Below are 21,224 nucleotides of genomic sequence, written 5' to 3' on the forward strand. Positions count from 1 at the left end.
TTGCATCTGTGAAGGATGTTCTCTATCTAAGTTTTTTTAACTGGTTCAAGTTTGCAGACTTTGGTTAAACAAGGATCATGGGGAATGTCTTTAAACTAAAAGATGACAGATTTAGATTAAATGTTAGAAATTGTTCCCTGTGAAGGTGGGGAGGCCCTGGCACAGGGTGCCCAGAGAAGCTGTGGCTGCGCCTGGATCCCTGGAAGTGTCCAAGGCCAGGTGGGACAGGGCTTGGAGCAGCCTGGGATAGCGGAAGGTGTCCCTGCCCATGGCAGGGGGTGGCACTGGATGGGCTGTAATGTCCCTTCCAGCCCAAACCATTCTGGGATTCTGTGATATTCTTGATTGCAGAGCATCCAACTTCATGTCACAGCCACAGCTGCAGGTGTTTAAATGCAAGCCTTCCATTTAAAACTGCTTAGAATTTAATGTTCCTTGATGCCACATAAGACATTTATAGCCTTCCATAGAACAAAATTCTCCCTCCCCCTTTTTTCATTTGCGCTGTCAGTGCTTACTGAGTAACTGGGTATGACTGGGTGATTTATTCAAATATTAGCACAATTTCTGTGAATACTTTTATCCTTTCTATAAACTGCAGTCCCGCCACAGCTCAGAAATACTGAAAAGGCCATCAGGGTTGTAAGGACAGCTTTCCTGCATCCAGTAACGGGTTCTTACACTGTTCCTATAATCCATCTGTACATCTCCAGCATTTTTAATACACCTGGCTCTGCAATAGCAAGGTGCCATCTGTGGTGGCTCTTGGGGCTCAGCTGTTTTTCTCCCTGCCCAATTATATATAAGCACCAAATCCTTTAAACCTCTCTCCAGTCTGCAGCTTCATTGGCTCAAACTAAAGAAGAGAATTTTCTAATTCTCTGCTGATAATCCTATTACCTGTCCAAGGCTATTTCTGCAAGGGTCATCATTCCAGAGGGATGTAAATCAGGGGCCAGGTCTTGCTGTGGTCAGTTGTAATCCAGCTCCTCTCCTGGAAACTCCAAGGACATTCGTCAGCCCCTGGGAACAGCGGAGCTGAGGGACTGAGCCTCTCAGGTACCATGATTTGTGCGTCCAAACCTTGCCTTTCAAGTTTGATTTCAGTAGGGAGAAAAAAATATGGTGTTTTGAAGATGTATGAGTGGTGTATGAAAAGTTCTAATAAGTGATGGGGTCTCTCAGAAGAGCTTCACCTTTGGCAGCATCAGGCTGAAATGGGGCTGGTGACATAACAGCTACTGCCAGGTTCCCAGCTGTGAATTTGGCAGGCTGCTTTCATTAAACTGAGCACAACGAGCTGCCAGAGCTGTCATTATTTGTGCTTTAAATGAATGCATGGGCAGTGAGTGGTGCCTCACTCCAGCTGGGGTCATTTGGGAGAAATGGAAATACATTAGAAATCAGACACTGGATCTGCTGACAATGTGTGCCCAGACTATTGGAAGTGACTCCTGTATCTAATTTAACAGGGCTTTTCTATTCCTTGCATGGAATCCTGTCTCTCTCTATTTGATTTTGGCATTGATTTGATTCAAAAATGGGATTTCTACTCTTTTGTAACCTACCTTTGAATACCTGTATATAAGGATCTGCAAGAGAATATAAAAACACCATTTCTTCTGCCTGTGCTGGGATGGAGTTGTGTGCTCTGGGGAAAGGTGAGTGAAGGGCTGAAATCTCTGGGATAATCTCCAGAAAATGTTCACGTCTGGGCCCATTTCGGAGCCTCCAAGGAACTCTAAGTGGTAACTTTAGAATGACTCCTTCTTATCCACGTATCTAATCTCAGCTTGGTTTTGCAAGAATTGTTTTCTTGCAAGAGAATGTTTTGCAAGAGCACAAATATTGGTGTGAAAGAATAATAACCCAAATGTACCGTGGGCAATTCCCTCTGTAGCTGCTGTGACAGCACTACTTTTAGGCAGGTGACAGGTATGTAACTAAAGGTATAAATGATGCGTTACATAAAAAGATGGAGAAAAACTCCATTTTTGGGCCCTGAGAGGTTGCTTTGGACAGCTGAGATCCCCAGATGATGAGCATGTTGTGACTAGAATGGGTCTGAGTGGTCAAGAAACATTGGGGCAAAATTACACCTTGGATTCTTGCTTCCACCCCCTCCCACAAACAGTTTCACCCGCACAATCAATGGCTTTACAGGTTTCCTGCAAGCATTTGACATCTTTTTGACAGGAGGGAATAATTTCAACCTAACCCATTCTTCTGCAGCTGACCTGTACCAGATTGCTAGAATTATATGGAAGTGCTTCGTCCTGTTTCAGAATGGGATTTTAAGGTGATCTTTGTTACAAATATTAAAGATTAATCCTAGCAATTATAATTACAGCACAGCTAAAAGATGGGAAATGCATTAGGGCATGAGAGATAATCACCAAAATAATACAGCTTGAGAGCAAATAACATAGTTAAAGATGATTACTATACACCAGGATGTGCAACTGCTGGTTTCCAGTGATAAGGGGAATTCCTCTCTAGCAGCAGTGTGTCTCAAAGCTATCACAGGGCTCCCATATTCCTCATTTACAAAGTTCAAAAACCCTACAGGTATTTCACATCTTCAAAATACTCATGGGGCCATCTGGTCACACCCTCAGCTCAACTGCAAAGGTTTTTCCTGGGTGAATCACAGCACCAAAGGGCATTTCCTGCCCCCCTACAGCCCTCCAAAGCAAAACCAGAGCCTGACCAATGCAATCAGTGCAGAAATAATTCTCCATAAACATTGCACTGGATTCCAGGGATCAGGCAGCTCCGTGGGGTAACCACCTGCAGCTCTGGGAGGTTGTGACTCGCACTCTGCACCAGCCCTGCATCTTCAGAAGAGTCTTAAATGTAGAACTGCAAGAACTTAGGAAAAATCGACATCATCCTTAGCTTCCCACCCCGTATTTTAGACCTACTGTCTTCTTTCACATAGCCAGCGATATGACACCAGATTAACAACCCCACAAGGCACCTGTGGACAGAAAACCCACCGGAGATTGTACTGCCCACTTAGTCAGGCTTTGGTGAGCAAGGAGGGGAAAGGAAATCAGCTCGCCTCTGAGATTTGCTGTGTATAAGGTGGCCAAAGGACATGGGGAACTCAGCTAGAGAGCCTGGTAACCAGCTTTCAGCACTATCCCATCTTAAACTCCCAAAGAGGCTCACTCTAGGGCACATGGCCAACCACAGTGAGACTGAATTACACCCTTAATTCTGAACTGCTTGAGTGAGCACAGACTTCAGCCTCAGCCCAAATACAGAGAAACCTCTCATGGATTTAAACACAAGCTGGAACGTGCTATAAACCAATATATTATTGTATTGAGCAGAATGCATCCCACAGCTCCTTTCTTTAATACTCAATGCCTACGGAATTCCAGGTAAAGCTGTAGAGCATCTCCACAGTCAGCATCCCAGTCCAGAGAAATTCCTATTCTGCTGCTTACTGGGATGAGGATATCAAAGGACTATGAGTAGAAGAAAACAAAGTTAAAGTGAGAAATGAGGTCTACCCCAACACCAGGTATGAGCAGAGTTGGCCAAAATTATGGGATTTGCACTTTCTGAGTAAAAGAACAAAATCCAAACCAGAACAAAAAAACCCCACCCCTTCCAACTTCAAGTTAAAGGCTTGGTGAATTCGTGTCGCCTCTTGTAGTAACTCTTCTTTTTTTTATTTTAACCTAAAATGAAACATTTCAAATTTTCATTGGCATTTTTGTTATGGACAGACATGGAAAATGAGGGCAACAACATGCAGAGGAATAATGATGAGCCTGAAAAATAGCTCCATATATTTGCCTGCCAAAACAAGAAACTCTTTTTTGATGACCCAGAGCCCTTTCCAATCTATCAGCCAGAGATCAAACAAATAAGAAAAATGCAGGAAATTGCAGTGAGCAAATGTCATATAGTTTTTCTCCCTGCATTCTAGCAGGGGAAGGGATGGCAGGAGCAGTGATTCCTGCAGAGAGAGCTGATCTTCCACAAAATCAATCTCTTTGTTTTGAAAATATTAAAGGAATGCATTCAAATGGCATCTGGAAATTACATTTGTTTCTATTTGCATATCCTTGCCATTTTAGCAGTGTCAATCATTCATAATGTGACATAATTAAAATATTCTTGAATTATTCCATTTGTGCAATATCTTACAGAGTTGTTTTGCATGGAATTAAAGACTTTACGGGAATTTGAGATGAAAACATGTTATAATAAAGGCTTGGCATTTTGGCACAAAGTTTCAAATAAAACAATTGGGGTGCTGATTCCTGTCCTTCCAAATTGCTGGAATCCCATGGAAACAGCTGCCTGCAGCAGAATCCAAGGATAACCACCCATTCCCGTTCCTCATGGGGGCAGGAATGCTGTCCAGGCTTAAAGCAGTAACAGTACAGCGATCCCATAAGGAAGGCCTTAAAGCAAATGGAGGGTGTTTTAAAGGAAGGGATGAGATAAATCCTTGGACCTCACCTCTCTGCAAGCACACAATGATGAACCACCTGCCCCAGCAACTCTAAGTTAAATCCAGGTCCAGGGTCACTGTCATGGGGAGACCTCAATTCTGTCCCAAGATCCCAGGAAGCAGCACCTGCCAACAGCTCACCTTTGCCCCCTTCCATGCTGGATGTGCCCAGGTTTATTTTGTGACACTCCACATTTGGTCACAGGCAAGAGGCACATTTGGAAATACGGCCTAGCTAAAAATAGCCTGGCTAAGCCTGAAGCCAAGCAGGATGAAGTAAGTGCTCAGAAAGAGTTAGGAGAAGTCAGGCTCTGCCAGAGGAGGAAATGAGCCAGACATGGATGTTCTGAGATCTAAACATTGTGCCTTCAGACCCTGGGGGCTTCCTCAGCACCCACACCACAGCCACCTCCAGCCCTTCGCTTCCAGGGACCGTCTCTGCCAAGGAGAGCAAATTTTGGTCCCCGTTATCCATGCCTGCATCCTCTCAAGGCAAGTCAGGTTCTGTAGTTTATCCAAAAAGGGTTTCAGGCCACTGAACCAAGTTGTCGCAGCAATTTCAGTAACTCATGGCCCATGGCAAACCACACACCAGGATGTATTTATCCACATCTGCCTTAGGGGACCAGTGGAAGGTGTCCCTGCCCATGCCAGGGGCTTGGAACAAGATGACCTTTAACATCCCTTCCAACCCAAACCATTCTATGATTCCATGACTTTATTAATTTTAGAAAGTGGCTGTTTATTTAAAACAGAGTAACAGTCATTTTAGGACTTTAAAATTTGATTATACCCTTCTGTTCAGTATGAATATTGATGGATCACCCAAGACTCTCCTGCAATGTTTAAAGTAAAGGGATTAATATAGATTTGCTGCTATACAGCCTAATCTGGTGCTGTTAAATAGTTAAATGAATTGTGATTTGATTTTTTTTAAAGAGACCTTGTTGGAACACATCAATAAATAAGGCTCTTACAAACTGATTCATATTTGAGCTGTTCCGTTGGGACAGCTAATACTGCAACAGTCACTTATCAAGTGAATGCAAATCTCTGACATCATGGCAATCTGAAATAGTGTGGTTTTTCTCCAATGTATGACAGTCTCTGGGTTTGTATCTGAGTCTGATTCTCCCAGAGGGAGAGGGAATTCTCTCACTTGCATTCATGTCTTATTCTTTAGCACTGGAGAATCCACAAATAGAGCCCCATTTAGTGCTGAAGCCCACAGCAAAAAGCTTTTAGGTGTCAAAACCATTAGAAAACGAATCCTAGGAAAAAGATCAGATTTCATTACTTCTAATGCTCATGGAATTCCTCTCCTTTCCCAAGAACAGCACACTGCTAGGGCTGCACCTCCATCCACTTCCCACATCTGCCACAGCCTTCACAGCTGGAGTCAGGCTTGGGCTTAACCAAACATCACACCCTGCTCCACAAACAAATGTGCAGGGAGAAGAAAACTTGCCCTCAGAACACCTCCATTGTCTCTTGTCCTGACTCCTGCTAATCCCATGGCCACCTGCTGCAAACAGAAGGGGTAAGGACCTGGCTTATTTTATCACTTCAGCCCCAGTGGCAGCAGAGCCAGGGCTGCTCTGGGTCGCTGCACAAGGTACCTAAATCCCACAGCACAGGAACATTGTGTTCAGGCACCTGTGTTGAGCGTATTTTCCATTTACCCTCAAGGTTGCCACAGGAACCTGAGGAATTGGGGCACTTTGCCCTCACCCAGAGCCGCAGTATCAGTGATGCTGTCATTCCTTGGGTTTGGTAGGAGCGTGTTCCCAGCACGCAGGCGATCAGAACGCTGCCCCTGGGCTCAGCTCCAAATCCCATCCCTGGGAGGGGTAAATTGGCATTGGGCTGCTGCTGTACACACATGAAGTGGATGAAATGAGTCAGAGGGGTTTACAGCACGGTCTTTCTTAACCAGATCATTTTGTTCCCTTTATTTTTCCTTTTCCTTCCTTTCCTCTGCAACAAGCTCCTGGTCTCTCCTCCTGCTTGTTACAACAAGCTTTGCTGCTGATGCTCTTGCGCTCAGTGAATGTCAGAAGCCTCCAAGAACACTGTCAGATGGCTTCTCAGGAGGCGATACAATTACAGCCTGAGCACAGGGAAGGCTAAAATATTTGGAATTAATTTTAGGATAGAGCCATGGCAGTCCCTGTGAAGAAGTCTCAGAAACAACCAACTGTACACAGAGAAACTGGCCCAGCATTCGTGCTCCAGTTTCTACATAAATAAAAGTCCCTGGGAAAGGATTTGCTCTGCTGTTTATCTGAGCTGTGTTTTTGGAGAAGGAGAGGGAACACATGTGTTTTAAGCCATCAGCCTGTGCTTCGAACCATGACATTTGTTTATATGCTCAGAGAAACTTGTGTACATGCCTCAGCTGCTGCATAACTGCAACCCCAGTTTGCCTTGCTTGGTCTGAAAAGGAAGCAAAATAATTCCAATTTTGTGCAGTTTTACAAGCTACATGTAAAGTTATTTACAAATTAGCTAATGAAAACTCACCATTTATAATTACAAGTCAATCACAGGATCCAAAGGAAAACATGAAGCCTCTGGAATGACATGAATGGTATGAAAGGGATTCCATACTCTCTGCAGAAAAGGGATAAACTTTTCTGTGAGGGTGACTGAGCACTGGAACAGGCTGCCCAGAGAGGCTGTGCAGTCTCCTCCTCTGGAGATGTTCAAACCCACCTGGATGAGATCCATCTGCTCTAGCAGGGGGCTGGACTGGATGATCTCCAGGTCCCTTCTAACCCAACTATGTGATTCTGGGATATAGGGAAGGTACAGACCTGATGTAAACACTCCAGGGCTTTCAGGGGCCACACAATCCTGTCTGCTTTGGCTTTCATCTTCTAATTAATAAAGGTAATAAGAGGAATACATTCCTATTATCACTGACTTCATGCAGTCATAGTTGCCATAGGGATGTCAGGACCATTCAGTAGAGACAAGGTTATTTCTGATCTTGCAAGCAAAGGAGCAGCTGGTTGGAGCAGGACCTGGGCCTCCATCATTTAATCAATTACACGCCAAGTCCATTTTTTGGTAAGTGGTCAAGAGACAAAAAAAAAAAAAACCCAACCCAAAACCAAAACCATGTCCAGCAGGATGTGTGCTTGTGGATATACTGAACCCAATTCCAGACTGGCAGTGTCCTCCTGACACTTTCTCTGCTGCCTTTAACAAATACAGAATAACCACTTTTACCTCTAGATCTTCCCATTTAAGAGAAATAAGGAAATTAATCTGTCAGCTCTTCTAAGATGCTGAGATGCACTCAGGACACTAGCAGAAGAATAAAAAAGGGAATGGAGGAAGAGGAAGCACCTGGCAGTCGCAAGTTTGGCTCTGCCAGTCCTACAGGAAGAGTTCCAAGGGAGCAGGCTGGAAAACACAAGAAATTCTTGGGAGCACAATCTGAATCACAGAATTTAGGTTGGGAAAGATCTCCAATATCATTGAATCCAACCATTTACCCAACATTGCCAAGGCCAAAACGCATCCCCAGGTGCTGCAAACAGGGGCCACCACTGTTGAATCCCTGCAGGGATGGGGACTCCACCAGTGCCTGACCACCCAAGGTCACCTGTCCCTTTCCCTACCATAGCAAGGTCTTGGTCTGCTGTGACTTACTTTACACATGAAGCAGCACCACAAGATGTGTGAATCTAATTAGACTGCCACAAGTCAATAAATACCCCTGGTCAAGTGCCCAAAACAAAGATGGTTCACTCCTCTCCCTTCACACAGGGACCTTCTCTGGAAAGAGGAGGCCCAGCTGCAGAGAAGGGCACTAGTTCAGTGAGAGAGGGTCAGAATTAGAAGATAATCTAAATTTTTAATGATGGGAAAGCAGGAAACAAGATCCTCACACATCTCAGAGGATGGATGTTAATGCTCAGAGAAAGCCAGGAATGAAGAGTACACGAACATGAAAGCTGTTGTGAAGAATTTCATTTTTTTTTTAATTGTTTAGCTCTCAAGTTTGAGATGACTGTTTAGACCCTGCTTTAGAGGAAGCTTGTTGTCTAAGTCAAGCCTGCTTTTTCCAAATGATGGTAACAAAGTGTAGATATGAAAAAAGTAAAAGCAAATATCCCTACTGATTTATGGTTACAAATACACATTTGAAAAGAACATCAACCAGCTAAGGAGAAAAAAAAAGCCTGAAAAAACACCCACCAGAATTAAATGTTATAATTCCAAAACTATTTTCTTAACTTGTTTTTGTGGGCAATTTTTTGCATGTCCAGAGCCTTGGGAGGCATTCTTGGTCAAACCCATCCCAAAAGAGATAGTGGATGCTCTTCCAGCTTCACAAGTGTTGATTCCTCTCAGCCCTGCCCCACAGGCACCTGCTGGTTTTTGATGGAAAGGAGCAGTAAGATTTGATCAAAAGTCCTCACATGGTAACTATTTCTAGACCGCTAATTAATCCCACAACAAACTCAGGTTCCTTCCCTTTTCCATAAAACACCAGCCATCAACCTCTCCAAGCACCTGTCTCCAGTCACTGCCAGAGTTACAGCTCTGTCACAAGAGATTTTTGACAAATTATGGGGATTATACACGTTGCAAACATCTGTTCAGCTTGGGAAAAAAATATGCACAATCTCTGCCCTGGGCTTCTGCCATCCATAATGACTTTGCTAAATACAGCAATAAACTCCAACCAAGGCTCTGAAGGACATGTTGACTTTAGCAAACATGAACGTGGAGTTCAGAAAGAAACACAGACTTAAACATCAACTGAAAACTCTGCCCAGACTCCCAGAGACCATGGTGAACTGTCCAATCCATCTGACAAATTGGGCCAGGCATTGAGGTTAAACATGGATTGAGGTTCGTGCCCTTAAATAATCTGCATTTGAAAATGTTGGCTGCTCCCTCTCACTTCAAATAGGCATTTTCTCAGTATCCAGCCTCTCTTCCCTCCTCTTCCACCCTGCTTGATACAACCAAGTTTGTTTAAAAAGAAGATAAATCAATAACAGGTTTCCTGGCAGAATAACTAAAAAAAAGGATTAATTCATCACAAGAGTAACGATGAAGGAGCTGCTCCAACAAATATGCAACATGCCCCAAAATTTGAATCCCAAGTTTCAAAAGATATTCACCACTTCATATACAAAATTAAGCTTTTCCAAATAAAATTTTTTTGGTTAATGCTAATTGAAATTTGACGTGGCAACTACTGGCAATGTTAACACTATTGCCATGCTAATGGCAACTATTATTTTTCCTCTAAAAATAAACCAAGTCCTGTTTTAAAATATCTGCATTCTACCTTTCCAGACAAAACCCTGGTACTCTGATAGAAGTGAATCATAGAATCACAGAATCATGGAATGGCTTGGCATGGAAGGGACCTTAAAGCCACCCCCTGCTATGGGCAGGGACACATTCCACTAGCCTAGGTTGCTCCAAGCCCTGTCCAACCTGGCCTTGGACACTTCCAGGGATCCTGGGGCATCCCCACCCTCCCAGGGAACAATTTCTCCCCAGTATCTAATCTAAAGCTACTGTCTGGCAGTTTGAAGCCATTCCCTCTTGTCCTGTCACTGATTACTGTGAAGGCATTGAGCTAATTTCCTGTTTCAGAGTGATATCCAGAAATAAATGTGCAATCCTGAAAAGATGAATAATTCCTGGTGCATAATTATAGGCCAAATTTTGAAAGACTAAAATAAAGAGGAAAAGAAAGGGATATTTATTTAATCCTATGATCTTGCAGCCCAAGACAACGCTGAAGCCAGGCGTAGTCACATCAGGAATTTCCTAATTGGTAAAGCCTTAAGGATAAATGAAACATTGGATTCATCTATTTAAAATGTTTCCACCTCACAAATAAAGAACAGCATAACTCTGCTAAAGCGGATAGAGGGAATAATCCAATCCCATAACCCTCTCATCAGTCCCAGTGACATGCAGCAGAGCTGGCAGCTCCCTGCGTCAGCCCAGCCTGCTTTATGCTTTATTCCCATCATATGACCTCTTCTCTAGCAAATCAAGTCCTGGCCTGGTGTTTTGAAATGATGTTTTTTCCCAGCCACAGTGACCCGATCACTCCATGATACACCATGCTTTTGCCTTGAGGTGACCCCAGGATGTTTCCATTTTGCCACACAATCAGCCTGTCTTTGTACCTTGGGGTGACAAAGCACACAAAGAAGGTTGGCTCTTAAGCCAGTCTTTAGCTGCTTTCCTGTAAGGGATCTGATTGCCCGTGATGCAAGGGCAGCTCCAGGTGCTCCACATTTGCCACTCCCTGGCACAGGGCCTGGCAGCAGATCATGGAAGGTGCTGTACAGCCTTGGGCAAAGGGCTGCAACTCCAGCCTCAGCACTGATCTTGATTGTGCTAATGCCTCCTGCGAGCCTCAGCACATCCATGACCAAGGATTCTTGGCAACCTGTCCCTGCTGCAGGCACAGGAGGACGCCAGCCCTCCCAAGGGTACACGCAGAGCAAAGGACTCGCTCCATTCCACTGCCCAGGCAGGGGGAATGATGCCTTCTCCAATTCCATGTTATTTTACCCTATTCCCCCAAATTTCAAGAACCTGAACATTTAAATCCATGGCTGCTCCTTCTCTTGTCCTGCTTGCTTCAGAAGCTGCCCATGCACCAGGTACATCTGTGACCATTAATTACCATTTGAGAGAGGGAACAAGAGCAATCAGGGAGGGAATTCTGCAAATGAGAACCAGGGAAAATGGGCAGAGAAGCAAGATTCAAATTAGCCCTTGGGAGAGAGAAGTGCTGCTCAAGTTCAAACACTCTTCCCAAGAGCCAGGGGAACACTCAGAGCACGTCCCGGCTGAGCGCCCACCCACATGGAGCTCCACAGAGACGTGCAACCACATCTCACTGCCAAACACCCTTCAGTTTTCATTCTTCCCCCCAAGGGTCCCCAAAATGTCACACTTCCCACTTCACCAGCAATGTCCCACCAACCACTGAGGATTGGCAGCCTGCTGCTGATCCACTTACCTAAACCCAGACACAAACAGCATTTTCAGCAGGATTTGCACAGATGGAAAGCAGCAAATTTGTGCCTATAACAAGTTGGTATTTTGAGAAAAATATTACTCATATTTACTTACTGGACTAGCAGCAAAAACTCTTATATTGGAAAGCAAGTTTTATTTATTGTCTTTGTCCTTTGCAGAATGCATCTTGCCTTTTACAGTTTGTTTAGGGATATTTTTATTTAATTTCCTTCTCTTCTGTAACTGTAACTCACAACTACAAGGCACTATTTTTGTATTTACAGCTGCAATCTTTTACAAGGATTAAACAAGGCTTCATTACAGTACACAGCTATCATGCTTTCTTCCTGAGCTACCTCAGAAGTTCGATATGAGCAAGAGAAAATAGTGAAGTTGTCATTTTGGGTAAACAGAGACATCTCTGTGAAGGCCAAAGGCATAACATTATGCTCCATCCCTGGAAGTGTCCAAGGCCAGGATGGATGGGGCTTGGAGCACCCTGGGCTAGTGGAAGGTGTCCCTGCCCATGGCAGGGGGTGGCACTGGACGGGCTTTAAGGTCCCTTCCAACCCAAGCTGTTCCATGATTCTGTGCTTTGTTACTAAGCAGAAAACCTTCTTCCATATTGGATAAAAAGGAACCACTTCATTAAATGGTTATTTCTACCCTGTAGTAAGGCTGGCCTGTCCAGTTTAATGACACCAGAGGAATGAGCAGCAATAACAGGAATTCTGCTTCTGATCTACAACAGATCCAAAGCTCATAGAAATTAAATGGCAGCATCAGGCTTATACTTTGAATTTGGGGTTTTTTCTTGGTGAAGAAGTTTTTTTGGGACACAAAAATCTTCTCCATGAAGAAATTGTCATCTTTTCTTTCTTCACTCAGAAAATCTGACAGAAAGACAGGAAAGTAAAGAACTTAAAGAATGATCAGTCTCTTAAAATACATATGTAAAGCCACCACACACATGACAAAATAGGGCCTAGTGCACTGATGACCCATGGACCTGATAAGGAGAAGTTGTTCCCTCATTTGAACTTTTCAGGAGCCACTTTCAGTCATCAAAACCAATGAGAAAAGCTAATGAAAATACAAAAGATCTTCTAAATTAGCAGTTCCCCCCCTCCCCAGAGATGGCTGCTCATCTGGAATGTCAGAGTGGTACAAAGGGGAAGCTTGGGATCGGTACCAACGACAGCTGATGGGCTGGAAGGTCTTCCTTGGAAGCTTCCTTGGTGCTTCCTTGGAACTAGGAGACATAACTAACTCCAGTGATGACATTAATCTTCACGTCACCATCACTGCACATCTTCCTGCTGTGTGACACAACACCCTCTCAGGGGACTCTGTGCTCCTACCCTGAGCCAGTTACGTATTGGGATTGAGAGACTGCATGAGTTACATGATTTAAAAAAAAAGAAAATAATCAGCTGTAAAGCAGTAAGGAATCTGTAAGAGTAGGTTGGGATAGCCATTCTCCATCCCTGCTGAATCCAACCATGCCCATGCAGTGAATCGCTGCCTCTGAGTCCTGGGCCTAGCAATGCTCTCAGGCCAACTCAGGTTGAAGTTGATGACCTTAGTCAGGTGACCTTAAAGGAATTTCTAAAAGACAACACTATCAGTCAACAAATTATGACCCACTTGCACCCACATGAGCCTCTCCAAGGGGCTGCTGCTCTTGCAAGAGCTGCCATGTGATGCAGAAGAGGGTTCCTTCCAGCCATCCCCATGCTGGACACACCACGTCCCAGCACACCTGTAGAGGCAAGCAGGTGGCACCCTCTCATCTGAGACACTCATGATGGGCCATCCTGACCTACTCTGTGACACCTTCTGTGGTGCTGACTCAGCCTTAACACAGACATTTCCTCACAGAGGCACTTGCATAACAACAACCTCACAGCTGGCAGCACCCACACTTCCCCATTTATTGGGAAGCTCATTTTTAACTTTGGAAAATGCTGCTTGCCTGGCACATAAAAGAACACCTCCTCACCACCCAAAAAGACCCCCAACCAGCCATCCAACAGCTCCACCTCAACCCTGGATGAGGACGTGGGAGAGTTCCCTACCGAGGTGATTGCCTGGCTTTGCCCACACACAACACACAAGAGCTTCCGCTGCGTTTTCCTCGAGGAGAGCCAGCTCAGCCTGGAACACCCTCCCACGGACCACCCTGTCCATGTGCCTTGACCTCAGCTGCCTGGTTGGGAAACAGCTGGCTCAGCCAGGCCCATTTTCCCAGGGCAGAGATAAGAATGACAAGGATTTACAGCCCTGCTGAGCTGAAAGGAGAACAGTTTGCATGCCTGGCTCCCAGCTCACAGCCCAACTCAGTCACAGGGACAAGATTAAGCTTTAGGAGTTCCCACTCCCAGTCCATAGTCAGCCTCCCAGCCTGTGCATGGTCAGGGTTGTTGCCTCGTGCCACACTGCAGAAGAATGGTGAAATACAGCCTTTATGCTGTTATGATTCATCTAATCTTCACAGATTCATGGGGCACAGTAGATCCGTAACATAAATTTTACAGAGACCTTTCATTTGTTAAGCAATCCGTTCCCACCTATGGGAAGAGAGATGTTTCACCAGAAGCACAGTCAAGTTTTCTGGTTTGAGCCTGCAGCTGAGTGCTTGAGCTTCATACCCTGTGCTTTTAGTGTTTTTCAGGGCTCAAAGCGCTGAAACTGCAAAGCACACAGAGAATCAAACCCTCTTGCTCCTCCCAGAACAAAGAAAACCTGCAGCAGAAGCAGACAGAAGAGCTTATTGTAGATGCACATATAAGCCAAGGGAGCGACTTAAGACTTTGACCCAGCATATATATCTGCTCATCCCTGACATGGCAAAGATTCTTAATTTTGACTAGTGAGATGGGATTACCTTCAGATTTCTATTTCAGAATTGTGGGAATAGCAATTAATCCGGTAATCAGGATCTATGCAGCGATGACAACCTATCTATGGAGCAACCTACAGAATTTATACTAATAAAGCTTAACTCATTACCTGCTTTTCTTTCAAACTACTTGCAATATTTCCCACAAGTTTTGATTAATTGCCACAGGTACATGCATGGAACAACTTATTTGCACATTTGCTAATCAGCTTTAGTCCCAATACACACAAGAATCGGGTACCTTGTGTCCTGCTCAGCTGTTATTCCACATTATCTCTTGACACTGCTATAGAAAAATGAAGGCACATTCCCTCCTGGGCATACACCACTATTTATCACTCCAGTCTAACACCCCAGCAGCCTTTAAATAAGGCAGTTATGGCGTGAGACCATCTTTGCTACTGTGAAGGCAAACAAAGCTTACCTTAGCACCTGAAAAGCTGAAACTAGTCTAGACTTAATGGGAACACTCCAATCACTTCCTTAAGACTTCTGGCTGCTCTGTAGTGCTCTGGCACCACCCAGCTAGGATCATCTCCTTGGTGGGAACACTCAAAATAAATGTGGTTCTACTTCAGAAACACCACTGTAAGAGACTAAAAGGGTGTTAGGGAATCACAGTGCCCTGAGAGTGTCACCTGGCTCCTTGGGTTGCCTGGTTTATAGAAAGGGTGGAACAAGAAAGTGATTTTAATTTATAACCACCATTGGTTTGCTGTTTTGCAACAAACATGGCCCAGTCAGCTCCAGGATGTTCAGAGATCTCTTGCCCAACAGGTTCAAATATTTGGCTCCATTTTCTGTATGTGAAATGAGCAGTCTGGGCAACCCTTAAAAATAAATACTTACAGCACTTGGAAAATTAATAGGTTCTGAATTCCAAGAGGGAAAAGAAGGAACGAATGAAAGAAAGAAAAGAAAGAAAATACTCAGTACACATTGGCATTACAGGAAGTTTTACACCCACCATTTCCCATGACCACATCCCTGATATTCTCCAGTGACTGGGAAGGAACACCATAATGAAGGAATGCTCACCTGAGAATCTGGCCAGACACCTTTTTAAGAAGACTGACATATATCCCAATTGCTTTCTGTGGGTCAATGACTAGCTCCATAATTACCATGTGTATTTTGATCTTCACTGATACTCACCAGCTGCAGGAAATTACACACTGTGCTGTACCTGCTGTAAGCTTATCCCATTGCTATCCTGTTATTAACTGTTCTCCCTTTGGGACTTGCAGCATCTCCTACTCCAGCCACTGAAATGGAAGAAAATGCCAACACCAGCTTGGAAGACAACTTTGAAGGACAGGCAACACACACAGGCGAGGAAACTAACTGGGTTTTTTTTCCTAAAAATAAGTGAAAATGTTCATGTTCACTGGGGAAGCCCAGAATTCCAGTAGTTCCAGTGGATTGGCCAAACCTCTTGCACAAAACCACAGGTTCCAAAGGCAATGAGAAGGTATTTGCAAGTGGCAGCCCCCATGGCAGGTAACACCAAATGTTGTGCTGCTCCTCCTCAAACCTGAAGCAAAGGCCAAATGCAGGGGACACTTGACAAAGCCACCAAGAGCCATGGCCCAACGTGGCTCCTGTTGGTTTATTGCCTCACTCCTGTGGTTTATTTCTTCACTTTGTTCTCCAGGGGAATAGAGAAGACAACAAAAGAGCAACAAAACCCACGCTCCCACGCTAGAATTAGGTGATAGCGTTTCACTAGAAAGGCAAAATGATTTTTCCCTTCTTACAGAAGGAACACTCGGAGCTAAAAATGCCCCTTATGGCAAACACAGAATTTAGAAGCTTTAAAAGAGGCCTCACTCAAAACCATCACTCTTTTTAATCCAGTGCTCAATCACCAGGATTTTTATGAGTACTGACATTGTGTTCAGCTCTACAGCCAGGGATCATCTCCTCCACCCCACTGACAGGTAACAGGATGCTAATCATTCCCTCCCTGTGCTCCAAAGGCTTCTTTTCCTTGGAGCTATAATAAATGCCGCCCTTGTAATAACTCTGGGGTTCTTTCCCAACCAGCCTTGCTGCTGTTGGCCAAGATTATGAGATATACACAGGCTGGATGTGGCTCTGAGCAACAGAGCTAGTGGAAGGTGTGGAACGAGATGAGCTTTAAGGTCCCTTCCACCCCAAACCATTCTATGAAAAAAAATAAAATAAAATAAAATAAAATAAAAAAATGTATATACATGCACTATATCTCACTTTCATCACATCTTCTGTGTGAAAATGAGAGCTGCCTACCCGGTCTTTTCTAAATTTTCCATAGGAAACTTCACCTCTGAAAACACTGAAGTATTCTTTGTTTGTGCTTTAAAACCTAAGATGCAGATTAAAATTTTTCATTTTGAAAAACAGCACTGGAATTTCGAAATTAATTTTTTTCCCAGTTTCAAAATTTAAGCAGTTTAATCAAGCAGCTCCAAAGACCAAGATCTGCATTACAATCAGAATTATCATTTGCCTTACGGGTTACTCTTCCAGTGCAACATGTATTGTTCGGGGTTTTTAAAAATAATCTCAAATGTCCTGCACTCTTAGTTTTACTCTGAGTCCTTATACACATTTAATATTTAAATTTTATTAAATATTTAAATTAATATTTAAAGACCCTGTTTATAAAGAAATCAAATATTTGTCTACCAAACATCACCTTTGGCGAACATGGCAATTTTACCAGGTTTCAACATCCTCATCCATGTTAACTGCTCATGTAGTTCACCACAATCCTTCCAAAGGATCCTGATGGGAACCAGATCACCAAAGTGATCCAGGCTACAAAAACCCTCTTTCTTTCTTTTTGGGACACATTGATCCCAAAGCTTTGGTTCTCAGCACTCCTGGAGAGTGCTTTGGAAGGAGGAGGGACACATAAACTGAGGGACAGAAGGAAAAACCAGCAAAGAACAGAAACTTCTCAAGAAACCTCTTGTTGCAGCCACTTTCTCACCCGGCTTCATCTCTCTTAGGGCCCAAAGGTGTGATCAATGACTGGAGGAAGTTCAAATTAGAGAGTGAAGATGGAGACTCCTTACCCCCGAGCAAGAAAGAAATGCTTAGACAAATGTCTTCACCACACAGATCTTTCAGCAGAGATGATAAAGATACCAGAGAGAGATTCTGCCGTAAGGTAAGAAAAGCAAAAGGAATTAATTTTGGCTCTATATAAAACATGCCTGTTATAAGGTAGAAAATCTTGAATTTCCACTCAATTTCTGTGTAACTTAGCAGAACTCTCACAGTGCAGACAGAACACGTGCAAAACAACGGAGCTGGGGAAGGGGCTGGAGCACCAGGAGTGGCTGAGGGAGCTGGGAAAGGGGCTCAGCCTGGAGAAAAGGAGGCTCAGGGGGAACCTTCTGGTTCTGCACAACTCCCTGACAGGAGGGGGCAGCCGGGGCTTGGGCTCTGCTTGCAGGGAACAGGGACAGGATGAGAGGAAATGGCCTCGAGTTGTTCTAGGGCAGGCTTAGATTGGATATCAGGAAAATTTCTTCCCCATAAGGATGGCCAAATGTTGGAATAGGCTGCCCAGGGCATTGATGGAGTCACCATCCCTGAAAGCATCCAAAAAATAGGGATGTGGTGCTTAGCGACATGGGTTAGAGGTGGATTTGGCAGTGCTGAGTTAATAGTTGGACTTGACGATCTTTAAGGACTTTTCCAACCTTAATGGATCTGTGATTCTCTCTATCCAGTCCTCTCTCAAGCAAAGGGTAACTTCAGTAAAATGAGCAGTGTATTTCACATCTATCCTGTACAGCACAGCTTGATCTTTCTTCCTCCCTTCCCTGCCACAATGCTCTATCCTTGGTTAAGGCAATGGAAAATTTTTAATGTGTTTAAGAACCTATCAGTCAGGATAGTGCTCTGAGCCTGAACATCACTCGACCATTTACTAATTCTGAAACAGGGGAGAACCAAACCCCTAATAACACAGGACTTAAACCTGCCCCACTACTGGCAAAATTTCCACGGGCTCTGAGAGATCCATAAATTTTTGCCAAATGTGGCCACTGCTTTCAGTACCAGCATGTTGACAGGCAAGCATTGAGACAGGATCTGCACCTGTCTCTCGACGGGACCTCCCAAAGTCACTGTAGGGAGTGATGGTGCTTCTGGCTCAACTTTCGGGGTTCTCTAGACAACAGGTGGGTCTGTCTCCATTCCAGCTCCCAGGGGTTCCCAGTGACTAACAGCACTCTCTGGCTATTCCCAGATGAGCATGCAGGAGTACAAGTTGATTCACGCCACACAGGAGGACGAAAGCTGCCTACAGCAGTACCGCAAGCGCTGCATGCAGGACATGCACCAGCGGCTCAGCTTCGGGCCCAAGTTTGGCTTCGTGTGCGAGCTGCAGAACGGGGAACAGTTCCTGGAGGCCGTGGAGAAGGAGCACAAAACCACCACGGTCATCGTGCACATTTACGAGGACGGCGTCAAGGGCTGCGAGGCCCTCAACAGCAGCCTGACCTGCCTGGCGGCCGAGTACCCCACCGTCAAGTTCTGCAAGATCAAGGCCTCCAGCACGGGTGCTGGGGATCGCTTCTCCAGCGAGGTGCTCCCCTCCCTACTGGTCTACAAGGCCGGGGAGCTGCTGAGCAATTTCATTAGTGTCTCTGAACAGTTCAATGAGGAGTTTTTTGCTGTGGATGTGGAGGCTTTCCTAAATGAGTATGGGCTGCTACCTGAGAGGGAGCTTCGGGTGCTGGGGAATGGCACAGATGAGCCAGATGTTGAATAATTAGAGCCATAGTCCTCAATGCCTCCCTCTCCTCTTCAGTCAGCTGTTAATCAATGTCAGTAACACTCATCCCACTTAGAGAAGGTGGTCTTTGCTGATATATTTGTAACATACAAAGACATAAAAATTGTTTAACTGTTAGTATGTGGATTCTACTTAAAACACATACAACTGGCAGTCCTGTACATATCTCTATGCCAGCCACAATAATAGGAAGAACAGCAGTGATATTTAAGAAATACAGGAAAAACAAATTAAAATTTGAGGGCCCATGCCTGTCTCCACAAAGCACCAGTCCTTCGTCTCAGTGGGGACAGGACTGGTCCATCCCTCTGTGCACACAAAAAGCCATCTCCATGCTCTGAAGTTACAGCAAGTCCTGACTCCTGATTCACATCTACCGATTTTGGCAGGAACAAGCAGTTTAAAGGACAGACAAATAGCCCAAAGTCCTTGCATTTCTAAATGGCTCAAGTGTCTACATCATTATTTTATTCCACATTTAATATTCAATACTGATGCAAAGAGAGAAGTTAGCTCAGTGCTCATGTACGTTTTTCACCCAAACAGCTGACACAGACACAGCATCAGCTGATTTCAGTTCATGGGAGCTCCCTATGCTGAGCAGCAGTATTTAAAATGTCTGTCAGTTTCTGGAAAAGTATGTTGTGCTTATGTAATAACTCTGCATAAAGCTTATCAGCTCTCAAAAGCTGCCATTGGAAGTACGAAATATATTGGTAGTACATAACCTTAGCCTTAAAGACATGAAATATTAGTAAGCACTCATTAGACATTCACTAAACTCAAAGTTTCAGGTTTTGTTAAAGGGAAGCTGCTGAGAACTACAATTTAACAATCTATCTGAGAGGAAGACATGGGATAAACTCACTATAAACATTCCTCCCTCTCTCCACTTGATACAACACAACAAAACATTAGAAACCCTTCAGTGACTTCTGCACACTGCCAAAGCTAAAGGCTGTTTGACTCTGAGAATGGAAGTATCTGTATCTTACTAAAGATCTTAACAGCACAGTTTGGCTGATAACATTTGAGATGATCAAAATGTTAAAGACTATTTCTCTTTTGTTTGTTCTTTTTTAGAAACTGTTAAAGTACTACTGAATTTCTACTTTTAACATTGTTTTGCCATGGATGACTATTCTAACAGAGCTCTAGAAACCTCACCTCATGTACACCTTATTAATCATCTCTCATACAATCTTCTCTAAACAGTAAAACAATTCATGACTTTATTACACCAAGAATTCAAATAGCATGTTCCCAAAATGTCATTATTTCCATGCTGTAAACTGCTGAGTGAGAGACTGTGACAAGCCTTTCTGATGGAACTCCAGGTGAAAGGAATAAAGCTTTTCCCTTGGAGCAGTCCTCTCTCCCCTTCCTGAAGCGTGAAGTTGACCCCTCAGGTAAAGTCACTTTCATCCTAACATTTCATTTGTCTCTTCAGAATATTTGCAGATACACCAAACAGCATGAAAATCCAATGATCTTATAGGAGTTTAGGTAGAAAATACTGAATTATCTTTTGTCCATCATAAAAGTAACCAGTTACCTGAGTAGCAGGACAATACTTCCCTTGCATTTTGTTAATGATGTGTTTTAAAGACACAAAAAATTTCTATCCTCTACACGCCAAGAAAATCTCCATTTAAGTTGTGAGAACTTAACTTCCTCGAGAACTTTCCCTCTTCATCCAACTTGGTTTAAAAGCTATCAGGCTGTACATCAGCAGCCTCATCACATAAGCTTCATTTCCTTGAGAATAAGGCTGAAAGCACAAAATCCCAACAGTAGCACCACAGAAGCAGCACCCATAGCTACTGTAAGAAATAAGTTGACACTCCAATTTAAGAGACAGATTAAGCATGCTTAAGAAGGATTTTCTTCAACCTGTGATTTAAGAACCAAAAAGCAAACACACATGTGGCACCAAGCCTCAACAGAAGCTCATGACTAATGAAGTTGCAAATAAAACTGATCACAGCAGTTATCAGTTTCTGCAGGAAAAAACCCCAACACCTTAAAAACAAAAA

At 43.9% G+C, this 21,224-nt stretch overlaps 1 protein-coding gene across 2 annotated transcripts; it reads left to right on the forward strand.

Moving 5' to 3' along the window:
- Nucleotides 1-935: 935 nt before the first annotated feature.
- PDC (phosducin) lies at nucleotides 936-21,224 on the forward strand. Of its 2 annotated transcripts, XM_048312692.1 has the most exons (4): nucleotides 939-1,059; nucleotides 15,641-15,724; nucleotides 17,390-17,550; nucleotides 18,640-21,224. In XM_048312692.1, the coding sequence occupies exons 2-4, from the start codon at nucleotides 15,664-15,666 to the stop codon at nucleotides 19,162-19,164; spliced, it is 747 nt and encodes a 248-aa protein (XP_048168649.1). In that variant the 5' UTR covers nucleotides 939-1,059; nucleotides 15,641-15,663; the 3' UTR covers nucleotides 19,165-21,224. The 2 variants fall into 2 exon arrangements, with proteins under 2 accessions (XP_048168650.1, XP_048168649.1); XM_048312693.1 differs by lacking the exon at nucleotides 15,641-15,724 and having other exon boundaries at nucleotides 936-1,059.

Source organism: Corvus hawaiiensis, chromosome 9 (genome assembly GCF_020740725.1).
Source record: "Corvus hawaiiensis isolate bCorHaw1 chromosome 9, bCorHaw1.pri.cur, whole genome shotgun sequence".
In the NCBI taxonomy this organism is placed as follows: Eukaryota; Metazoa; Chordata; class Aves; order Passeriformes; family Corvidae; genus Corvus; species Corvus hawaiiensis.

Coding starts and splice junctions, on each gene's coding strand:
- PDC (XM_048312692.1), top strand. CDS start 15,664: ATGGAAGAAAATGCCAACACCAGCTTGGAAGACAACTTTGAAGGACAG. Junction 15,725..17,389: donor AGGACAGGCAACACACACAG/GCGAGGAAACTA, acceptor CATCTCTCTTAG/GGCCCAAAGGTGTGATCAAT. Junction 17,551..18,639: donor GAGAGAGATTCTGCCGTAAG/GTAAGAAAAGCA, acceptor GGCTATTCCCAG/ATGAGCATGCAGGAGTACAA.